General features: G+C 46.4%; 1 protein-coding gene across 1 annotated transcript in view; it reads left to right on the forward strand.

Moving 5' to 3' along the window:
- The first annotated feature begins 96 nt into the window (after nt 1–96).
- Nucleotides 97–24,841, forward strand: part of LOC119466580 (EEF1A lysine methyltransferase 2) — a 35,670-nt gene continuing 10,925 nt past the window's right edge. The window contains exons 1-6 of the mRNA XM_037727102.1: nt 97–161; nt 1,578–1,643; nt 2,624–2,735; nt 9,088–9,192; nt 12,825–12,897; nt 13,650–13,805. Coding sequence (XP_037583030.1) covers nt 97–161; nt 1,578–1,643; nt 2,624–2,735; nt 9,088–9,192; nt 12,825–12,897; nt 13,650–13,805 — 577 coding nt within the window. The remainder of the gene's footprint in view (nt 162–1,577; nt 1,644–2,623; nt 2,736–9,087; nt 9,193–12,824; nt 12,898–13,649; nt 13,806–24,841) is intronic.

Raw genomic sequence — 24,841 nt, forward strand, 5'->3', positions numbered from 1 at the left:
CTGCCTCGGCTATGCTATTGCTGCTTAAGCCGAAAACAAGTCGTATTGGGTTCGGAACCTTTTATACTATCATCATCACCACTGCTCTTTGAAAACATGGCGCTCTCTTCAGAAGTTGCGTGTGGCGAGCTCAATCCGTCAGAACTTGGGACGAAAACTTAGTAACGTCACTAGCTATTATTTTACTTCATGTAGCCGTTGTTCCCCAATTTTATTTCACAGTTATGCGCTATCTTGTTCTTGCTTGTATTGAAGATACTGACTGTCACAGGGCCACTTTCGATTGCGGCCGAGCCCGATCAACACCACCTAGACTTTTTAAAAAAAGTCTAGGTGGTGTTGGCCCGATCCGGATCCCACAGCTTGCTCAAGACGCTCAGCGCCTCCTCTATAATAGAGGAGGCGCTGCTCAAGAGAGCCAATCGCGACCGAGCAATTCGATCCCGATCGGGTTTGATCGCGATCGAAAGTGCGCCGTGTGACACCGGTATTAAACCTTCGCTTATGTAATGCTAATACGAGCAACTCGTACATTGCACACACTTCGGAAGTTCTAGGGGTCTGCTTTAATACTGCCCGAAATCTACTCAGGACTTTTGACCTTTTTAAACGTTTCACTTGGTGCGACGCTATCGACGCCGGCATGCGGCTGCGCCCATTATAGGTCTCCTGCGGCTGCGCTTTGTCACGGATGCCCTTCCAAATTAACCGGTTCTCAATAGAAAGAAATCGCTGAAGTTGATAACTGAAGGGCTCGGAAGGCACGCTACGTTGAGCTCTCTTTCAACCGAAGACTTTCGTCAAGAACTGGGGCGGATCCAGGGTAAAATCAAAAAGGAAGGGGGAGCCTACCCTTGTAGACGTATGTAGTGATTTTAGGGAAAGGGCAAATAAGGTGGGGGCTAAGGAGTAGGTGGCCGGGCTCCAGGGCCACCTCTCTAGACCCGCCAGCGGTCCAGACTGGCTCAAAGTGCCTATTGTTTATTCACCGCAATGCTTGAAGCAGTTGAGAAAGTGCGAGTTCAAAATCATTATTAGCACCCTTTCTTTTCCAAGTACTAGTCCTGAAACAGGTTTCCTTGTTCTTCAAGTTATTCCACACTGACCCTTCAAATGACATGGGCTTCCCTCATCATTAAAAGGAGATCCCTGCCGTGCACCTCCAGAAACAGGCAGTGACTTTCCAAAGAACGAAGAAGATAAAGAAGTCCATTAAGGACAGATGCCCTGTTTGCTTTAAAAAATAAGTGCCCAACTCATTCTGTGGATGAGAGCCCTTGGTTGAACGAGGGCTTTCCAAGGCTAATGAAACTTTCGAAATGCCACATTAGTGTATGTGTGTTGCTTCAAGGGCTGTAGCCTCTATTTGCATGCATCTGGTCAGGTTGTCTGTCTGTTGTGCCTGTGTAAGTGCTTTGTTGCTTTGCTTCATTCTTTTATGCAATTGCTGCCACAGTTTTTGCTACAAGCCATGCAGCCCACAATTTGTGCATAGTTGCTCCGTTCTCTGAATGCATACACTGCCACAGAAGATCAGGTAGTAATGCATATAAAACCTTTCCATACATATATTTCAGCTGGGAAGAGGCATATCAAAATGAGCTGAGTAACTTCACGAACCATGGTGATGTGGGTGAAGTGTGGTAAGTGTTACCTCTCTGGTTAGCTCCTCTTGCAGATGTTACACCCTTTAAGGTGTAAGTAATTTCACAGCAATAATTATAGCAGTTCATTTCAGTGCATCGTGTCTAAAATGTGTGCCTGGTGATTTTTTGTCTGGAAGCAGATTCATGTTAAGAAACTATTGAGCACATGCTCTTAGATAAAGGAAATGCCTGTGAGAATGATGATTGCTGACAATGCTTGTGGCACAAAAGATTAGGAAAGGAAAGAAGAAAGAGACAGAAAGAGCGCTCTCTCTGTCCGTTTCTTATTTTCTTTCCTAACCTTTTGTGCCACAGACATCGTATTTTGCAGAGAATGATGATGATCGCTGTTTGACAGCGTTTCGCTCCACAGTGTGCAAATTTTCAGTCATATAGAGTGACTTTATTAAGGAGTTTTAGACTACGGGATGCAAACAGCTTAAATTCTGCTTGCGTAGAGTTTGGGATCTTGTGCATGTAAGCCACTTCATCCCCTAATTTAAAATTCTCTAAAGTTGAAAGTAATGAATTCATATTATTTACTGACTCCCTCACGCACGAACTATGTCCTACGTAGTGGTACCTTGTGGCATTGTGACTGTAGCAAAATGGCAGTTTGGCCCAGTTGGTTCATGTTCTAACTTGTGAGCAGCACTAAAGAGCCTAGGTGCACCCAATACATGGCACTGTTGCGTCCACCTTTTCGATCTTTATTGCAGGGGCAATTTCCTGCTCAAATCGGAAGTTTTGCCAGCCACTACAGATCCCACATAGTTTACATCCAAACAGCTCCACTCATGCAATGTGCACATAGTGACTTGCCAGAAATTATCAATCACAATGATATCACCCTAAAGCAATTCCAAGTTTTGATATCATTGATAGCAGCCCACACATTTTAGTCATCCAAACTTGCTAAATCTGTCTACATGCTGTCCTTTATGTTTCCTTAAAATATTTCTGAATGCTTTCTTCAGGTTTGGCAGCAAGAATGAATGTCGTGTTGTCCGATGGCTGCTGCAGCATGCTGATAAAACGAGCCATATTCTGGACATCGGTTGTGGAAATGGGCACCTTCTTGTACACTTGGTTTGTTACTCTCCATTTATAGTTCTCTATTTAATCACTTGAGGACCTCATGAGCAATGGCAAGGTTGAGTTGGCGTGTAAATTTCTTTGGTGCCACACTTTTTCACTGCAATGTTTAAAAATTTATTTAATACAATGCAAAAGAGTAATTTAGTAAGTATATATTTACACAAAGTGCTTTCTGTAGCACCCACCGTGTAAACTCGGTTGCAACTAGGTAACCAAAAATAAATGCTCCTTGTTCTGCTCGTTTGTTTTGATACCTGTAGCTTTGGCCTATGGTTTATCTTTGCATAGTATGCAGGATAGCTTGTTGTTGAGCCATCATTTGGTATAGAAACAAAATCAACATTAAAACATCTCTCCGTCAACAGCTCCGTCTTCCTTTCTTGTTTCGATGGTGTGTGTTCTGTTCTCCATTTTAAAGTTACGCCATGAAGTCAAAGGCTAAAATGAAGGGATGAACTGCATGAATAAGCATAATTTGTTGAATTTATTGGAAGTATCAGGCAGGCATGAATTTCTACCGGCCTCCTGTGTGAACAGGTTCTTTTGCAGGTAATGGGCACAGTTATGATGCTCTTTAAGCTTTTAAATTAGTGAAGAGATTATTTTCTTGCATTTGTCTTGCATTTTCTCTTGCATATAATTTTTTTTTTTTTTGCTTTACACTTGTAAGGTAAGCCAAACTCTGTGAAAAGAAAGTCGATTGACAGTTAAGTGTGCAGCTGTACTCGGACACGTTCACTTTCTCCATGCAGTTGCTTACAGGTTGCATGGCCTAGTTAGGCCACATCGGAAACTGCTACAAACTTCATTTGCTACAAATATCATGTGCAAACCTCAGCTGTCTGGATGTTGTCTCACTCGGGGAGTAGCAAAGTGATATATATTCTGCAAGTAGCAGCAGCACGTCACAGTGGCATGCCATGTTACTAAAGCCTTTGGTTCATTTCACATGCGACTGACTGTGCACTGCAGCTTGCATAGGATTCATGTGTGTGCCACAGATGGCTCCCTCACACTGTAGTTGAGGCTTTTGAAATGACCAGACGCCGGCACTCGTGGAACCAACAAGGAAAAAGCGAGCTTTATTGTCTTGGGCGTTGTTTATATGCCCCGAGATCGCAGGGCAAGGGAAAGGGCACACGGGGAGGCGAAAGTGATGGCCACCAGATAATCTGTGATAGCCGCGTGTGGGCTGACGTCACAACAATCTTCTTCCCCCCCCCCCCCCCTTTTTTTTTTCTAAGGGGAAAACCGTTCGGGGGGTCTTCGGATCCGAGTGGACCTCCTCAGGGTTGGGGTAGCCTCGAGGGGCCGTAGGTCTGTTGATGCAGGCGATCCCGCTGCAGGTGGGTCCTCTGGTTCTGGACGGCCCGTGTTGCTTTCTGGCCTTACGTCAGTGGGACACGGGACTGGTGAATTGGCCAATGAGCTGTCCGGCAGTCGCACCTTGACTTGGTCCAAGTGACGGCGTATGATCTCGCCCGTAGCCCCATCCGCCGTTACCATCCGGGCGCCCTGCGTTTCCCGGATCGTGGCCCGCGTCCAGGGCTCTCCTTGTCCGAAGTTGCGTACCCACACTGGATCGCCTGTCTGCAAGAAGCCGGGCACATCAGTCTCGCAGGGGCTACGTTCAACCGGAGCAAGAGGCACCACAGCGTTGTCTAATCTAGAACGCGGCTCGAACCCCAACAGCCGCATTGCAGGTGTTTCCCCGCAGGCCAACGGGGTCCTTCGGTAACTATGCAGGATCCTCGCCAAACGGGTTTGTAACGACCCTTGTCGGTTTGTCTTCAATTTCTCCTTCACGGTTCGCACAGCCCGTTCTGCCAGTCCGTTTGACTGCGGGTGATACGGTGCGGTGCGCAAGTGTAGGACGTTATTGCGCCGCATGAAATCGGCGAACTCTTTCCCCGTGAACTGTGGGCCGTTATCTGACACAATGGTTTCCGGTATACCAAATCTGCTGAACGTGGTGCGCAAGGCCTCGATGGTTGAGCACGCTGTGGCGCTTTTCATGGGCACAACCTCAATCCACTTGGTATGAGCATCTACCAATATCATCAACATGTACCCTTCAACAGGACCAGCAAAATCTATGTGTAGCCTCGACCAACGTCGTCCCGTTTCCGGCCAGGGCACCGCCTCCTGTCTAGGCGGCATAGGAGCCGCTTGCACGCAAACCTGGCAGCTTTTTACGAGCCGCTCTATGTCCGCATCAATCCGCGGGTACCAAAACAGTGAGCGTGCCAGTGCTTTCATCGCACCGATTCCTTGGTGCGTGTCGTGCAACAGATGTAGCATCGCAGATCTTGCCTCGATGGGCACCACCACACGATGGCCCCAGTACACGAGTCCCTGACTGACAGTCAACTCGTCCTTCCTGTTGAAGAATACCTTCAAAAGCTCGTCCTGTCGAGCCAGGCGTCGTGGCCAACCTTCCTGTACCCACTTCCGTACCTTGGTTAACTCTCTATCCTTTGAAGTCAAGGCCGCTAGCTGTTTGGCCGAAATCACCCCATCGTTGAGGCTGTTTGTGAGAAGAACGTACTCACAACCATCGCAATCTTCGGATTCCTCGGGAACTGTCGATGAGGATACTGGAATCCTGCTGAGCGCGTCCGCGGGAACGTTGGCCTTGCCATCCTTGTGCTGGATATTGTAGCTGTAGGCGCTCAAGATAAGGGCCCAGCGCTGGATCCGGCCCGCAGCCATGGCAGGTACAGACTTGTCTGGATGGAAGAGGCCTACGAGTGGTTTGTGGTCGGTTATCAAGGTGAAAACTCTGCCGAGCAAATAGGCACGAAATTTAAGCACACCAAATACCAATGCGAGGGCTTCCCGCTCTAACTGTGAATAGTTACGCTCTGCTTGGGTGAGTATGCGGGAGCGGAAGCCGACCGGATGTAACACACCTTGACCCACATCGTGGGATAGCACCGCGCCGATTCCGACTGGCGACGCGTCGCACTCGAGAATTAGAGGCTTGTCGCCGTCAAAATGAGCTAACCACTCGGCTTCCTTGAGCCTCGTCTTCACCTCGTCAAAAGCTACCTGCTGTGGGCAGCCCCATCGCCACTTTACATTTGTGCGGAGAAGCTCGTACAGGGGTGCCATTACCGAGGACGCGTTCTTAAGGAACTTGTGGTAATAAGTGACCAGTCCCAAGAATGATCGCAGTTCTGCTGCGCTTTGCGGCTCCTTGACCTCGAGGATTGCGTCAATGTTTTCCGTCTTCGGCTGCACCCCATGAGCACTTATTCTGTGACCCAAGAAGTCAACTTCCGGTTGGCGAAATTTGGACTTGTCCGGATGCAACCGCACTCCCGACTGTTGGAACCGCTCCAATACTTTGCGAAGCGTGGCGCAATCATTCTTTTTTTCTGCCACAATGACATCATCGAGATAGACTTGAACCCCTGGCAAACCTTGCAGTATTGCTTCCATGCGGCTCTGAAACAACGCAGGGGCCGATGAAACCCCGAATGGTAGTCTAGTGAAACAGAAGAGCCCCTTTTGCGTATTCACGGTTGTAAGTAGCTGGGATTCTTCATCCAAAGGAAGCTGGTTGTATGCGTCGCGCAGGTCAATCGTAGTAAAAACCTCCCCTCCGTTTAACGTGGCTAGTATATCATCGACGCGGGGAAGAGGATACTGCGCTGTAAGACAGGCTTGGTTCACTGTGACCTTGAAATCCCCGCAAAGCCTTATGCTGCCGTTACGTTTCACTACTGGAACTACGGGCGCCGCCCATTCGGAGTGTGGCACTGGTTTGAGTATGCCATTTTCAACAAGTCGATCAATTTCCGCGGCTACTTTGGAACGTAACGCGTACGGCACTTGACGAGCTTTGCAAAACCTTGCAACGGCGGTTTCTTTTAGGCGCAGGTGGGCAGGAGGACCCTTGATAAGGCCCAGACCTGGTTTAAACACGTCCGGGAATTCTTTTAACAGATCTTGGACATCGACCTTTTCTACTGGATCTGTGATGGGCTCACCCTTGGCTGATACGCTGCAAACCGGTACATTAAGTAGGTCGAACGTTTGGATGAGGTCTCGGCCGCACAGGTTGGGCCCTTTGCATCCCAGGACGGTCAAGGTGCCTGCCACGGAACGCCCTCCTGTAGAAACGTTAAGCTTCAACTGTCCGCTCACCGGAAGTTTCCCGAGGAAACAAGTTAAGTTCAATGCGGAGTCTTGGAGTTTAGGCCAGGCCGCCCGATGTTTTATATACGTTGGCCATGTGATGAGTGAAACGGGTGAACCCGTGTCTAGCTGCATGGTAACCGGCACTCCGCCCCACTCCAACGTATGAACCAGCGGCTTGACTGTTCCGAGGGACCCGACGTGGTCTTCCGCAGCCCCCAGCATAAATAGGCCATCAGCCTCAGCGTCGTCATCCTTCGGCTCTAGCATACTGACGTCCTGATGTGACACTCTCGGCGCGGTAGGTAATTTATCTGCGCGACGGGAGCACACCCTCGCCAGGTGCCCACGTTGACGGCACTTGTAGCATATAGCTGAGCGGAACCGGCATGTTTCTGCGCTGTGCCCTTGACCTCCGCATCTGAAGCATGACATTCGGCGTCCCTCCCTCGGTGCGCCTTTCTCTGTTACCGCATACACATTTTCGTCTGACTTGGCCGCGCCTATCCCTCTTTCGTTCTCAACTGCCAGCTCGGCTGCCAGCGCTATTTCTTCGGCCTCGCTTCTGGTCAGGCCTGTTTTCGCTAACAGTTGCCGACGTACACTGGAGCTTTGCAAGCCGCATACAATTCTATCCCGCAGCATTCTGTCCAGACTGTCTCCGAAATTGCATGTGTTAGCAATCTGACAGATGGCCAGAAGAAATTCTTTGACCGGCTCACCTGGCGATTGGTTACGCGTGAAGAACTTGTACGACTGGGCTATCTCGTTAGGCTCCGGCGAAAAATATTGTTGCAGAAGGGCCACGACCTCGGTGTATGAAAGTTCGTTCACCTTGGCTGGCGCGCAGCGTCCGGCAATCACGCCCACCGTGTTGGTGCTCAGCGCTGCAACGAGCAAAGCCCGTTTCTTCTTCTCTTCCGTAACGCCATGGCCCTCGAAGAATGCCTCTAGACGAACTTGATACGCTGGCCATTCATCGGTGGCCTCGTCGAACGGTGGTGGGCCTGTATAGCTGGCCATTCCGTTTTCCTGGTGGTGTTTGTCCGTCATCCCATCCTCGTCGCCACTGAAATGACCAGACGCCGGCACTCGTGGAACCAACAAGGAAAAAGCGAGCTTTATTGTCTTGGGCGTTGTTTATATGCCCCGAGATCGCAGGGCAAGGGAAAGGGCACACGGGGAGGCGAAAGTGATGGCCACCAGATAATCTGTGATAGCCGCGTGTGGGCTGACGTCACAACAGCTTTAAACAATGTCGCACAATTGCATGGATACCATATGAAGCTTTGACTGCCATGTTGTTGGAGCACATGAGAGGAGTACAATAATTTGTGTACTAATAATTTGTGACAAGTGTTTGTCATACTCAAGCCTCCAGTGCCTGCATGGCCCAGAATAAGATGTGCTTTCTTCTGTCATTCAGTCCTTTTCCTTGTCAGTGTGGCTGGAAAGAAGCTGAAAAATAAAAATAGTTTCCACAACTCTAGTTTTCATACTTATGACTGAACGTAACACAAATCAGAATGAAGAAGAAATAGTTTTCTCTTGGACCAACCAAATGGTGCAAAATTAAACTCTTACTCTTGTCACGTAAGCTGTCAGGCCAGAAAATACTTGGCATGTTAAATGGAGAGTCATCTTTTCCTGGCTTTGTGTATTGTCATAGTTCATGGCGTGCCAAGTGGGTAATAAAAAGAGTCATAATTGTTGATAAAAATTTTATGGTACTTTTTTTTTGGTACCAACTTTTTATTCACACTTTTATAAAATTAATTGATGGTACTGATAATGTTAATAATAATGGTAATTTTTTATGGCACTTGGCATGTGCCAGGTGTGACATAACAGAAGGTACATAAGGCATGCAGACTTGAGTGCATCATTTATTTCTGCACATGGCCTTTCCCAGAAGAGTTTCAAGCAATGCGAGTAAGGCTTGGTATGCAAACTGAAATTGAGTGCTATGGTTGCAATGTGTGAGAGATTTGGAATTGCAGCGGGCAGAGAGGAGCTGAGAAGACTGAAGGAGGAAGAGTATGTATACTGTTGTCACATGTGATTGTTTCCCGGGACATTACAGGTCTACAAAGGTTTGGTTTTGCCTGAATTTTCAGTAATGGATGAATTAATAAACAAATGTCTTCTACTGCCATTCAGGAATCATAATATGCACCTCATATAACTGTACCTTTCTTAGGCCAAAGAAGGTTTCAACAATCTGACGGGAGTTGACTACGTTGAGAATGCGGTGATCCTTGCAAAGGAATTGGCAGCCAAGGAAGCAGTTTCTGTCCTCTTTGAGGTAAGCCCATTTTGTGGAGAAACACTTGTTTCACCAGGGTCGCACTTCTCGTTTGTCAAGGTCAGATGTGCAGCAGAACTGAAATATCGGAGCATTTCTGGAGCATATTTTTACAGAAAGCGGGTGTGGTGATTACATCAGCCTACGCAGTGATAAATTCACCCACTGCGGTGGCTCAGTCAGCTAAGGCGTTGCGCTGCTGAGCACGAGATTGCGGGATCCAATCCCGGCCGCGGCGGCCGCATTGCGATAGAGGCGAAATGCAAAAACGCCCGTGTGCTTGCGTTGTAGTGCACGTTAAAGAACCCCAGGTGGTCAAAATTAATCAGGAGCCCTCCACTACAGCGTGCCTCATAATCAGATCTGGTTTTGGCACGTAAAACCCCAGAAAGAAGAAGAACAGGAATCAGTTTGACCATTTATAGCTGTTCTAGAAAAATTTGCACTTGCAAAATAATCGCCTCGCCTGCTGCAGGGGACGTGTCATTTTGCTGAACATGATGACGTGGGTTCGATTCTCAGCCATGGTGACTAGGTACATTTTAATGGACACAAAATGCAAGAACACTCATGTGCTTAGATTTAGGAATGGCCAAAATTAATTGGGTGCACTCCACTATGGCGCAAGTCATATCCCATGTGTTGTTTTGGGACGTTAATTCCCATAATTTTATTTGAAACTACAGTTAAACCTGCTTATAACGAACCTCCATATAACGTATTCCTGGATATAACGAAGTTTTTCAATTCCCCGCCGTTACTCCATAGAAGCACATGTATTTGAGACCTCTACGTAACGAAGTGGCAGCGGGAGACCCCCTCGAAATAACGAATGTTCCCCGCCGACAACCTAGAGATTTTGCCCCAAATTTTGTCATTTTTGCACGAGCAGCAGCCGGAAGCATCTTCTCTGCCGTGACGGAATCCAAAGCGGCGGCGTAGCGCTTGTCGCGCTAGAATTAACGGCGACTGTGAGGCTAGAGCGAGCGCACATGCGCGAGGCGGGCCTGCATCCCTCGACCTGGCAATCTTGCCGCCGCGGACGTGACCTTTCCCCCTCCCTTCATTCAAACCTGATCCCGCCGCTTGCTGCAGCTGGCCTAGCCCACCAAGGCGGCACTCTCCTTTTCCGTTGATGTTGCCGAAGAAAAAAAAAAAACTCTATTTTTTTTTTCATCGTGCTGGCAGCGCCACTCTTTGGTTACTGTGCAAGTCTGCGCTTCACTTCACTAACCTGACACGTTATAGTAAAGTCACTTTAGTTTATATTCCGACGTAACGCGGAGTGCGCATGCTACATCACGTTGGCGAAAACGACCAACGTAACCGGTGGCTTCCGACGCGCCCCGACAGGCCCGGCGCCGAATTGGCTAGTGACCCATTCGCGCGTTGGTCGCGCCAACTGCGCCGACCCACAATGCCATTTCACGCGAAGAAGTAAAGGCGCCCACGCCGCTTCGCCGACGGTCGCAGACAGCTGTTCAAAGCGGCGCGCGGGCTTGGGATCATTCTGCACATGCTCTGAAGATAACAGCCGACGGCGCGTCGGAGTATAGAGGAGATGGCGTTAGTGCAACCGGCGTAGCGTGACTGGCCGCAAACGACGCTGGCCCGCGCACCGATAACATCGGACTATAAACGGGCCTTATACGACGCTACGACGCCATCGGCGGTAAGAATCGAGTAAATACGGTAAGCGTTTCTTTTTCGAATTTTCGTGCCGAACTTGCATATAATAAAATCCTCTTTATAACGAAGTTTTTCGGGAATTTGTCAATTTCTTTATATCCAGGTTTAACTGTAATTGCTTCTCTGCGAACAAACACTGCAGTAAATATGGGCTCAAGTTTCCGGTATTTTGTGTTTACTGTTTCCTGTGCCTCCTATGAAATCCCTGCAATCAATAAGTTGCTTTATAAATATTGTTTTGCCCACAGCTATGGGCAAGTTCTCTACATACAGGGCAATGGTTTATAAAAAACCTCTCTCATATTTGGCAGGAGGATCTCTTTCTGAAGTGTGCAAACTTCTAAAGGGCACATTGCAAATATCTGCTTGTGTTAAAAGGTGACTAGTAATGGTAGACTGCCCATTAGGGCTGTGCACTTCTCTCTAGTGTGAGAACAGACTGGACATGGATTCACCGCCCAAAGTTACGCTGTGAAGGGCTGCAGTGAGCACATTAAATGACCTGTGTACTAGCATGAGAACAACCACCACACGCAGACAGTCCTTGACACAAGCAATAATGGTCGAATGCATGCGCGCCGGTCAGTGTAAAATTAGGTGCTGCCAGGTGTGTAGCAAGGCACATTTTTCGGCATAGGTTTTAGTAGTGGACACTTTTAAGCAGCAACATCTGAAATAGGCATATACAGGCACTATCAAGGCACTCTTAAATTATTTATTATCTTCTAGTTTGTTAAGTATAGAGGCTCGATTTTGTTGCTGTGACATTGCTGTAGATTTATAGTGCAATACTTATTAGTTGTGGTTTTGTGCTGCATAAACCTATGAAAATGTCCCAATTTGTTCTTTGAGTCAAGTTGGCACTATTGGGTATACAACAAAGAAAAATACATTTGCTTAAGTCTAGTCATTGGTGATCAGACTTTACAAATTTGGAAAAGAAGCATATTGCTAACAAACAATGTGGTGGTGTAGTGCACGTTGCACTTCAGAATGGTTGCCTGGCACTAATTTCTGTTGTTTTATAACTAGCACAGCCATGATAGCAATTGTGTGAAGGCTACCGCCTCTACCTGCACTTCCCCTTATGCTTGAAGCACTGAAGAAGCGTGATGGTAATCATCCTCTTTATTGCATGCTGCATATCCTGCATGTCGCTCTGCTGCACTCATTGGCAAGAGAAATCTGCGGCAGGTGTCACCTGAAGCCCCCATCTGCCTCTCCGTGAATGACACTTGCACTGGGTAATACTTACAAGTGACATTGGTTCTGTTCTGATGTTGGCACAAGTATGAAAGCAATTCAGGATTCACAACACAGTTTTCTTGGTAACAGCTGCTTGGAGCTTGATAAACGCATTGCAGCCAGGGTCACAAACTTGCTGTGCAAGCAGGAGGAAGCTTTGCACCGTGCTTTCATGTGTTATAGATGTGATCATGTGATGCAAAGCTGAATTTCAATTATAGTAGTACTACTATGAGGCTTCCATATGATTTGGCTACACACTATGATTTGCAAGACACAGTGAACACCTATCCGTTATGGGGCGCTGTTGACATGTTTGTTATTAAAGGTGAAATAACTGGCACATTTCCAGCACTGTTCTTGAGATCGTGTCTCAGGGATGCATTCCTTGTGTGCAAGATGCAAAGGGCTGCTGTTAGTATTGCCAACTGCTGTAGAAAATCATTCTGCTCTTGGTGGTACAGTTGATGTGAGCAGTTGATAAGATTGTTTAATAATTTGATTTTGTCAATTCCTATGCATTTTTCTTCCAAAGCCTCAGTAGCACTGGGGTATTGGCCAATGGTGACAAGTTGTCCCAATTATACTTATTACGACTTCATCAGCACATTTGCCTGACAGGAAGCACTTGATTTATGAACATGGTAACTCTGTAACATCGAGACTTTGCTAAGCTTTCTCATCGGTGGTGTTCCAAGGTGGGCGACATTCTTGAGCAGGACCTGCCGTGTCCCAGTTTTTCAAGGAAATACGACTTCGTCTTGGACAAAGGTAAGCATTTTTTGTCTGCTACGTGAAGGATTTGCACCTGTAGGAAACAACCTAGCCCTCCTGCTGTCGTGAAGCTTAGTCAAAAGACAAACAAAGTACACGTGTCAGTATCGCAATTTAGTTTCCACATGGCAATGCATTAGCGCACCCAGGATCTCTGCCAGGGGGGGTTGACAGTTTGCCAATACCATCTAAACAGCAATAATTTCGATTGCTTCACGGTAAATTGGCAAAAAATGCGCTTTTTGCGAGTGTGCAGACGATTGCGCGTCTTTCATCTTAGTTGCAGTACTCAAATGCGTAAGGAAAGAAAAGGGGTTAAACAAAAGGGGGGGTTAAGTCGGCCTCAGGGGGGGGTTACAACCCCCGAATCCCCCCCCGTCGGTGCGCCACTGTGGCAATGCATCTGAATTTGGCTGCATGGGAAGGCTCCACAAATAAGCATTGAAAAAGGTTCCTCATTGCATGCTTTTTAGATGATATAAACATGAACAGAACACATACTTTTGTCCATTGATTGCAAGAGCCATATCTGCAGTGCAATATGATTGAACACTTAAGAGAACTGTTAAGCTAAATTAAAGGCTATAGACATGCTCACATATATGTGTGTTTTATACTTGGAACATGTTTCACCAAGTGGATGAGCTCATTTTCGAAATGTACTAGTCATCTATCTGTGTGGCCTGTCAGAAACCTATGCAGTAAGTGGCGTATAAAATGTTTCTAATGTTTTGGTGCTTGTCTTGCAGGAACGTATGATGCTATCAGCCTCTGTCCAGACAATCCACAAAAGAAACGCAGGTGCTACCTTGAAGTTGTGTCACAACTCCTTGCAACTGGAGGCCATTTTGTGATTGTGTCATGCAACTGGACACAGCAGGAACTGACAGCACACTTTAATAGAGGTTGGTCTGTCATGTGAACTCTTAGGATGTATAAACACACACACTATACTGTTCTAGTAAGACTGATTGGCATTCTGGCAAGACAGCTGCATGTGATTCTTGGCCATCACCTTTACTCTCTTGCTTTCTATATATTTTTCAGTTGATTTTTTACGGTTGACTTCCATTAATTTGACCCTGATGGGACTGACGAAATTGATCAAATTATCCGGCGGGTCGAATTAAACAAGATGCAGAAAGAATGCCAAAACACGCCACTGATTTTGCGCCAGTATTTGCATGATTCTAACATGCCCTCGAATCAAATGGGTGCCCGCTTTCTATGTGTCCAAAGTAGAAAATTAACATAGAAATAACATTAAAGCTCCTAAACAAAGTAAAAATCTAATGTGCAACCAAATTTTTCGGAATAAAGATATGTGTTGCACATTGATGGCCAGTTTCTTAAAGTCAGCTTTGCTGCACGGTTTTTAAAGTCAGCTTCTTCACACTGCACTTGTGTCCTGCCGCATAGCATACAAATGCTGCAAAGGTAGTTCAGGTTTCGTATTTGACTACCTTGACTAAAGGTGGTGTGGAGCACAAGGAAACACAAGGACAAAAGAAGGCAACTTGGACGCACAGGCGCAACCTGTTGTCCTATAACTGGGGCTCTGTGTTTTTGGAGTTTATTTTTCTTGAAATTCAGAAGGTGTGTTTTGGAGTTTATTTTCTGGCGGGAATTTGGAGTTTATCGGAGTTTATTTCTCATAAATCCCAAATTCTCCGAAATTCGGAGTTAAATTTTGCATTATGCTCAATACTCCAAAATCTTCTGGAAGGCTTGAACGCACAAACACACAAGCACAAATACTTGAATACAAAACACCTACGTTTATGCCCATTACAACCTTAAAGCTTGTTTTAATTGACGCTATCATACTTTACGAGGTTGCTGTCACTGATAGAAGCATGCTCCTTTCGATTGATGTCAGCTTTGAAATGCCTTTTCAACGTTTGCGCTAGAAGACTCAGCGTGCAGCACGATAGCACTGGCCACTGGACAGTGTGAAATCTCCAAGTGACAGGCTTTTAACAATGTTACTGATTAATTAGCTCTGATAGTTTGCAAAATCACTCATGAGTTGGCTCATGTCATCAGTTTCAAGAAACACTAACTTAAAAATTGGCGCACAGGTTTTGAATGCGCGCGGTAACTCATGCTTCACATTTAAATTCACAATTTGAACACTACACCAAAACGATTCACTGGTGTACTCCATGGAGTGCATTGAAAAGGCTCCTCCCAACTGTCTGCCTCCACTTTTCAGCGACAGCTGCGTAGTATCCATGAAGGGTCTGCGACAGTCGTTGAGCGGTCATACATCTCTCGCTCCGTGCGCGACGAACCCTTTGTTAAATGTGCGATGGGGTGTGGTCTACGAGATACGGTGACGTGAGGTAAAGTTTATATCGGCCAAACTGACCGATGTATCAATGACTGCTTAGAACATGCCCTTTCGATATAGAACGGAACAGGGTCATATTGGCTGCTAAAATCGGAGTTTATCGGATAAATCCGAATTGACAAAAATTTTACCGGCGAGTGCTTATCGGTTTTTTTCTGATTTATCCGAAAACACGGAGCCCTACCTATAACCGATGTTATGTCAGGTAAATAGGACCGTATATAAACAGAAAGCTTTAGTGTTTCCGGTCTTTCACTAAACAGGTGGAGTACCAGGTGAGCGGGGGCCCCCGTAAGCGCAAGCGGCCGGAGTCGTGGCACCACCTTGTGGTACAGAGCTCAACCAGACAAACGCATAGCTAATATTGCAGTAAACTAGTGTGTTCTGCTTCGCTGCTTGTGTAAATTTTCAGCAGCGGTGTAATTGTGAACACAAGTTTGCACCCCCGCTTACCCGGTATCCTATCCGTTTAGCGGAGTACCGGACACTCTAAAACTCTCTAATGAACAGCTAAGAGAGCTTGGCAACAAGGCTAATAAAATGCCACCTCACGGTTTTCTGACGCTACATTGCCAGATATGTGGGTACGAACACCTTTTCTATAAGACAGTTATCATAGGGAGAAAAAAATTTGAAGTCTCTCGACTAATAATTGAAGCCGGCAAATTCACAATTTTGGTCACGCATGTATCGGTAAGGAAGCCGTAAAATATGGATGCAGCATGAAATCGGTCAGAAGAAAACTTGGTATAGGACAAGGCAAGATGTATGCACTGAAAGATAAGCAGGGTAATATCATCAGCAATTTCAATGACATAGTAAAAGCAGTGGAAGAATTCTATACTGACCTGTACAGTACCCAGAGAAGCCAAGCTACTTGCCTTCGGAGTAGTGATAAACAGGATACAGAGGCTCCTTCTATAACTAAATAGTTAAATAGTTAAATAAATAAATAAATAAATAAATAAATAAATAAATAAATAAATAAATAAATAAATAAATAAATAAATAAATAAATAAATAAATAAATAAATAAATAAATAAATAAATAAATAAATAAATAAATAAATAAATAAATAAATAAATAAATAAATAAATAAATAAATAAACTAGCGATGAAGTTAGAAGTGCGTTGAAAGACATGACCAGAGAAAAAGCTGCTGGAGAAGATGGAATAACAGTCAATTTAATCAAGGATGGAGGAGATATCATGCTTGAAAAGCTTGCGTCCCTGTATACGCAATGCCTCACGACTTCAAGTGTACCAGAAAGCTGTAAGAACGCCAACATTATACTCATCCATAAGAAGGGAGACATTAAAGAATTGAAGAATTATAGACCCATTAGCTTGCTTTCAGTATTGTATAAAATATTCAGCAAGATAATTTCCAATAAAATCAGGGCAATGCTTGACTTCAGCCAACCAAGAGAACAGGCTGGCTTCAGGAAGGGATATTCTACGATGGATCATATCCATGTCATAAATCAGGTAATAGAGAAATCTGCGGATTACAATCAACCTCTCTATGTGGCTTTCATTGATGGCATTTGATTCAGTAGAGACACCAGCAGTCATAGAAGTATTGCGTAATCAAGGAGTACAGGAGGCATACGTGAGTATCTTTGCAAATATCTACAAGGATTCCACAGCTATCTTGGTTCTCCACAAGAAAAGTACAAAGTTACCTATCAAGAAAGGGGTCAGGCAAGGAGACACACTTTCTCCAATGCTATTCACTGCACGCTTAGAAGTATTAAGCCTCCTAGACTTGGAAGGCTTAGGAGTGAGAATCAATGGTGAATATCTCAGCAACCTTCGGCTTGCAGCTGACAATGTCCTATTCAGCAACAATGGGGATTAATTATAACACATGATTGAGGACCTTAATCGAGAAAGTGTAAGAGTGGGGCTGAAGATTAATATGCAGAAGACAAACATAATGTTAAATAGCCTGGCAAGGGAACAAGAATTCAGGATCGCCAGTCAGCCTCTAGAGTCTCTAAAGGAGTACGTTTATCTAGTGTTGAATTCCAATGGCGGAGTCGGAGCAAGTTTTTCTGCTCGTTTCGGAGCAAGTTTGTTCCAATGACAGAGTGAGGGCGGGAGTAAAATGTTCCAATGAGAGAGTCAGAGTGGATTCAGAGCGGGAGTGACTCCATGGAGCAGGAAAAGATGCTCCACCAAAATTGGCGGAGTGGACCGGAACTCTGCGTGACGCATTTCCTTTACGACGTTTGTCTGCTGCGGGGCGCAGCCGGTCGCGACTCGCGATGGTAATGGCGGACGACATGAACGGCTCGGCTAGTTTGGCAGAGCGTGCGGCATTGCTTCTGCTACTCGATAGCGACAGCTCCGAGTCGGAAAGCTCAAGTTCCGGCACGAGCGATTTCTCGGATAGTGCCAGCGACGCTGAAACTGCCGCTTATGAGCGGGAATTCGACAGGATGTTCCGCATTCCCGCGAAGAGGCCTGAAGTAGTGAGCTTTATTGAGGACGTCCTTCAAGTTGCGAAGACACCTACCATGTTTGTCCGCATCCTGTGTGCTCATCATAGCAAACAAAAGCTGTTGCACACTTAATTGGCAAGATATCCATTTTGCAGTTTTAAGCAGCGGGTGAACGGCGCTGAAAAGACAAGTGACCGGTGCGGCGGTGCTGGGAGCAAACAGCAGAAGGGAATGACAATATGCAAGGTATCCTGGGTAACTAGGCGCCCGAAGGATAGAACTTCCGCTTCCGCCTTGCTCCAGCGGCGCAGGTTGTGTTCCACTCGCGGATTTGGAGGCTTTGCTCTACGCCAGAGTCGAGTGCTCGCTCGCGGAGTCCGTCGGCTGCTCCGGCTCCACCATTGGAATTCAACATAGGTCAATTACTCACAGGGGACCCTGATCATGGGAAAGAAATTTACAGAAGAATAAAATTGGGTTGGAGTGCATACAGCAGGCATCGCCAAATCCTGACTGGGAGCTTACCACTTTTGTTGAAAAGAAAAGTGTACAGTCATTGCATTCATGGGTGAGACTCCTGCGCCAGTTGCACCATTTTGATACAAACGCAGATTCTTGCTCCACGCTGCGCCAGAATGGCTTCGGCATGTTTGCTGCGGCAAGAGCCGCGAACAGCCAACGGATTCATTTTTTGAAAAAGAGTGTGGCCATTCACATTCCGCACACCTGCGCGACGATGCCTCCCGCACAGTTTCTTGTGATTTTCGTGCTTATAACGCTGGACTTTTCGGTGCTTCCGTCTAGCTGCCGGCGCGTGCGCGGCCACCCCCGGCTGTTGTCACTGCTGTCGGAACGGCCTGGGTGGCTGTATTTAGCGTGTACTAGAATACGTTTGAGTGTACCGAGCAGGGCGTGTACACTGAAACTGTGTGCTAGGGAGTGTACCCTAGCTGAGGCGCAATACAACAAAAGTAGGCTGAGGGCATTGCGAGCGAACTAGATATTAGGGAAGCGCGCGCTGCAGAGGGTTCAGCGGGCGGGCGTCTCTGTACCCTGGGCCAGTATAGCGTAAAAATATTCCAATCTTTTTTATGCCCGTATGGGCGAGGCCTGAGCCATTTTGACATATCGCCAAGGGCTAATGGCGGATTTGGAATAAAATGTCGCAGTTAATTTCGTCCGAAAGGCGAAGCATTGGTTGCGATAGCAAATTAGTAGACAGCTATATGAAGCAAGGACAGTAGCTTTATCGGCCGTATAAACTTCTAAACATTCGCTTACTAACTAAATTACCAAGCATGGTGTCACGCACACACGAGCAAACATGAACACATTTCACTCCATAACCGCAGAAACTCGGTGTCTAAACACTAGAGTGAGGAAGCGCGGCAGCAGCAGCAAGCGAATTAACCTTCGTGCTGCCTCTCGCTTCAGCACGAACTAAGCGGCGAAAACAACGCGTACGAAGCTATGAGCAGTCGCACTCTGTCCCTATCGAAGATCACTTTCAAGGTAGCACCCACGCTGCAGCGCCAGACGCAGCAGCCGCCGGAGGACGCCCTCCTCCTCCTACGGTGCCTTGCGCGACCTCTCTGGTTTTTTCCCTTGTGGGCGCGAGATTGAGCCGCCATTGTCGGCTCACCCTCGCACGCTTTCACTCGCACATACAGCATATGGTGCGCGGCGACGATGTTATCGCCCCTGGATTTATACGGAACATCACAGCGACGAAGACCGCAGAAATGCGCCTGGAGCGTCCGCATAATTGCTATTGCAATAAAGACAAATTGTAATAGTTTTACGTTATACCAGCCCAGGGTTGATTGCGGCTCTCTGGGTTTGCGGTGACATATGGTGACCCAGAAATTATGTTAGCGCGTTGATTGGACTGCATAATTTGAGAACATTTTCCATCTCATGAGTGTCGACGTGGGAATATATAGCTCGATTGTAGTTCCACCGATGTTATCGCCTTAACAGGAAAACATGCGCCTTGCCGCCGCTCGACCCACGCTTCCATACTCTAGTATGCTATAGCTACAAAGCGTGCATCTACTACGCGCTTTGTGTTGGTTTATTCTGTTAGATCGTGTTTTCTAAGTGCGCTGCCATATTTTCTAAGTGCGCTGCCATATTCCATTATTCCACCAAAATTCAGATTGGCCTGCTCCAGACTGCTCCAAAACGCAATTTTACTTGTTCCGAAAATTGCTCTAAAATGACTTTGAGCAGTATCAATCCTGTGCATTCTACCGGTGCTAACATATGGGGATGAAACTTGGAGGTTGACAAAGAAGCTCGAGAACAAGTAAAGAGCCCCACAAAGAGCGATGGAACGAAAAATGTTAGGTCTAACGTTAAGAGACAGGAACAGAGCGGTGTGGATCAGAGAGCAAACAGGGATAGTCGATATTCTAATTGACATTAAGAGAAAAAAAAAATGGAGCTGGGTAGACCATATAATGCGTAGGATGGATAACCGGTGGACCATTAGAGTTAGAGAATGGATACCAAGAGAAGGGAAGCGCAGTCGAGGACGGCAGAAAACGAGGTGGGGTGATGCAGTTAGGAAATTTGCAGGCGCAAGTTGGAATCAGCTAGCGCAAGACAGGAGTAATTGGAGATCACAGAGAGAGGCCTTCGTCCTGCAGTGGACATAAATATAGGTAGGCTGATGATGATGATGATGTGTCAGGAAAACTTCCTTAACCTTGACTGACAAAGGATTGAATTTTCAGTGCATGCCATGACGGTTTGTCTTTTCTGAATTCTTTTGGGTGCTCTGTTTGGTTCCCTTCTTTTTTGTTTTTGTTTTTCTTTATTGTAAGGTGATTCACATGATCTGTGCTGTTGTCCACTGAAGGTACTTTCGTTCGGCTCAGCAAATGAATGAAACATCACTGCCTGTGCGTCCAGTGCATCTTCTTTTGTCCTTGTGTTTTCCTTTGCTCAACCACCTTTAGTCTAGATGTAGCAACAAACCCACACCGCCACCCTTGCCGATTATACTGCGCATGCAATTTTCGACGCAATTTTTATTTGAAGAAAAGGTGCACGTTAGAATTTCGTAAATGCCATAATCATACATTGGTGTGCTATGGTTATTGCTTGAAAATATTCCTAGGGCAGGTTGAAAATAGGTATTTTCGATGGGAGATGACGTGTGTTCAATACATTTATGTCCCCTAAGCCCTGCCGAGACAGACGCTGCCCCTAAAGGGGGTCACCATAGGTGTCAGGCATGAGCGTGCTGACTGGTCAAGTTCAAATTATTTGGCAAAGGCCAATTTTAAGGTTAAAATATCAAAAGTTCGGGCCCATAGAAATGCATAGGCACCAGCTGGGACCTTTTGTCATGTTTGAATTAACCGAAAAATCTAATTAATCGGAGTCAAATTAACGAAAATCTGCTGTATAAAGTAGATTTGGGCCTGCCTTTCTAGCCAAATCACTCGCAGGATTCTCAAGCTGTTGTCATGTTTTATTGGGCTTGGACTTCTTACTTTTCTTTCTTTCTTTTTCTGAACATGGTGACCTGGAATATACTTGGGCTTTCACGAGTCTTTCCGATCGAAATGACGCACTAATTTAAATGTATACCCCTGATCAGAAATGCTGAGAGTGGCTATCATCACTGAATAGCGAAGTTTTCTTACATTTTTTGGAGGAGTCGTGTTCAAAAGAAGAAAGGGTATTTTCTATGTTCAACACATTATGTCGATTGAGTCAGATTATTGAAAGGAGCTGCTGCAACAAACTTTTTTTATTTGTTTAGCTTCATGTTGTGCCACTTATTTGTATTTGTATTGAAATGACTGTTTGTCTGTCGGCTGTGTTTTGTATGGCCACCATGGTGTTACAAAACACACATTATGGATGCTGAAACACTAGCTGTGACCTATCTGCACTGCTTGAGCACTGCCTGAGACATAAATCAGATTGGGCTGCATATCTGGCTCCCGCAGCAAGATTGGGATCTTAGGAAAATTCAACACCAGCAATGTTTTCTGGAAAACTTCAGGATGTAGCATATTGATTTATATATCAGTTTATTTGTTGTGTTGCAGTCACTCGATTGAATAGCGATTATTAGTTTGTTATCTATTTTATTTTAGTTAGCCTTTATGATTCTATGTCACTCCGTTCTTCTCGTGTGGTTTGTCAGGTGGAAAAAAGAATGACGAACTATTCTCCTTAGTTGTGCAGCCTGAAATGATTGAGCAAATAGGACAGATATGTTGCAGGAATTGAAATTTTGAGACAGTAGAGTTGTTCATTTAATGGATGCAGGCCTATAAAATGTGCTGAAAAATAAGGACCATGCCTAAATGATCTTACTTGAGCACATATTCCAATTTTACTATTCATATGCATATAAAACCTGAAAACGCGTTGCTTGGGCAACCGTTGAGCCGATTTCTTTCAACACAAACCACACATGCACTGTTTCGCTTGAGGCATCCTTTATGGCTTCGAAGCAAGGTAGAGAGTAAACGTTGTCCGATAGCCTGCCCTTGCCAGTGCGCTGTTTTAACGAGTAATACGAAGTGGTCAGAAGTGAACACATGGGCAGAAGTAAAGGGGTATTGGTATGGAGGACTGTACAGATGACAACAAGATGCATTATGTTGACGTCGCTTTCATCTAATGTCCCCTTCATCACTCCGCGAATAGCACGCCGCCGAGAGCGTGCACCTAGTCGGCAGGGCTGCAGCTGCTCGGCTGTGTTGACTAGGGTATTTCGGACTAGCGGCATTCTCCATTGCTCTGACAGTGAGAGCGGGCCACTCGCGCTTGCTCTCGTCAACCGTGAAAGAACCGCACGCACTCACAGTTCATCCAGATTTGGCGGGAATTGCTCGCTAACAGTGCGCACGGTCATGTTTTTCTTGCGAGTCTGAACCTGAGTAGAAAGAATCCGAGGATGCGAATGAAAGCCTCCATCGCAACGAGAATCAGCCAGAACTCGTGGATTGTCCTGTCTCCTCCCGTCCCAGTGATCTGTAGCAGCTCGGCGGGGCCGTCGTACACGCATATAAAGTCGTCACACGGAAGCTTGACACGACCATAGCTGTAGGCCGAGACCAGGAGACCGTTGTACACGTGGTTGACAAATGACACCTCTGTGTCCACTGGGCACTGCCATCCGTGGCCATAGCTGTGGTCCCATTTTCTTTTCCTAGTGGCTGTATGCTCAGCTTGTTACCTCATTTCTTTTGAGTTCTGCTTTGTTGGTGAAGTAGACTTCAAGAAAAGGCAAGTTGTAAGCTGCACTGCTAAGACTTTTTTCCTTGTTCATCCTAAAATGGTGCAGCTGCTCTAAGAAAATGTATTAAACAGTCGTCACTTCTTAGCACAACATGTCTCTGAACGTTTTGGTACCAGTTTTGGCTTGACTGAGACTAGTCAGATTCTTGGCCTCAATATAAGTGCTTAGGAATTGACTAAAACTAAGAGAAGCAGCATCTCATGCATTTGAAGTGATGGATGTATGTGATAAAAGATGGCAATTGGAAAATCCAGCGAATACAAACCTCATAATAATAAAGTCGTATCCAATGCAAAAATGGCTTCATTATATCCGATATTTGTTATAAGCATATATTTGTTGCACACTGATAGCAGTTAGAAATATTTTATACTTGCTTCATTATATCCATGTTTGTTATATTAAGGTTTGACTGTATGTCCATTTGCTAATGGATTTGGACAATCTTATACAAATGGAAACGGAGAATAATAACTGAGAAGAGGTTTATTGGCGGGGGTGTCCTTCAAGGACGCTACGAGTTCCATGAACGGTGAGGCAGCATGGAGCATTGTCTCCAAAGACACCAGCGATCAACAGCGCAAGCAGAGCGGGCCCGCAGAAAAAGAGCCATCCTGGTGACCTAAGAGGTTGTAGGCAGAAGGTCATGGTAGGGCATGAGATGCGCCACGTGGACGAGGTCACATCCACGCCGGCGCATGTCATCAGATGGAGAAAGTGGCTCGATGAGAAAATTCACCGGGGACGTTCGCTCCAAGACGCGGTAAGGCCCTTCGTACTTTGGAACGAGTTTTGAAGAAAGGCCAGGAGTTTGGCAAGGAACAGCCAGCCATACAAGAGACCCTGGGGCATAAGTGGGACTGAGCAGTGAGTCGGCGCGGCCTTCTTTCTGGTGCTGTTCTTGGAACGTACAGGTGCGCGCGAGCCGGCAGCACTCTTCGGCTTGTCAGGCAGCTTCGTACACAGGTTGGCACTCGGAAGCGTCAGGACGATATGGAAGGAGAGTGTCGATGGTATGCAATGGCTCCCGTCCATATAGGAGGAAGAAAGGTGAAAATCCCGTAGTAGCTTGTATCGCGGTGTTGTATGCGAACGTTACAAAAAGAAGTATGCGGTCCCGGTTCCCATGATCAGATGTCTCGTACATCGCGAGCATATCACCGAGAGTGCGGTTAAGCCGTTCTGTGAGCCCGTTAGTTTGCGGACGGTAAGCGTGCTAGTTCGATGAATAATGTGGCATTCCGAAAGCAGAGCTTCGTCGACTTCGGAGAGGAAGGCACAACCTCTATCACTGAGGAGTTCTCGAGGTGCACCATGTCAAAGGGTGAAGCGATGCAGGACGAAAGAGGCTATATCCCGCGCTGTAGCATTTGGTAGAGCAGCGGTTTTGGCGTGGCGTGTTAAATGGTCCAAAGCAACTATGATCCAATGATTGCCATCCGGTGTCATGGGAAGCGGGCCATAGAGATCAATGCCTACGCAATCGAAAGGTTTGGCAGGGCACGGAAGCGGCTGCAAGGCGCCAGACGCACTTAAAGGTGGTAATTTGCGAGGTTGACAGTCACGGCAGCACTGAAAAAACTTTCGTACAAAAGTGTACATTCCCCGCCAGAATTAGCGATGGCTTATACGTTCGTAAGTCTTAAATACTCCGGCGTGACCATGTAGCGCCCACCGACGCTGCCTAGCGCGAACGCTAAGGTCAGCGTTCTCGGCCGGCGCCTTGGGGCCGGCTGCGACAGACGAGAAAAATAAAGTTGGGCGGCGCGTGCCAGCGGCGCAAGCACGGCACGCGCTAGTCCGTTCTGAAAGCCTGCTAAGCTGGTCCTCTTGTTCTGGCGCTCCGCTGCGACCCCTCGGTTCTCGACAGT

This window comes from Dermacentor silvarum, chromosome 10, assembly GCF_013339745.2.
Source record: "Dermacentor silvarum isolate Dsil-2018 chromosome 10, BIME_Dsil_1.4, whole genome shotgun sequence".
Taxonomy (NCBI): Eukaryota; Metazoa; Arthropoda; class Arachnida; order Ixodida; family Ixodidae; genus Dermacentor; species Dermacentor silvarum.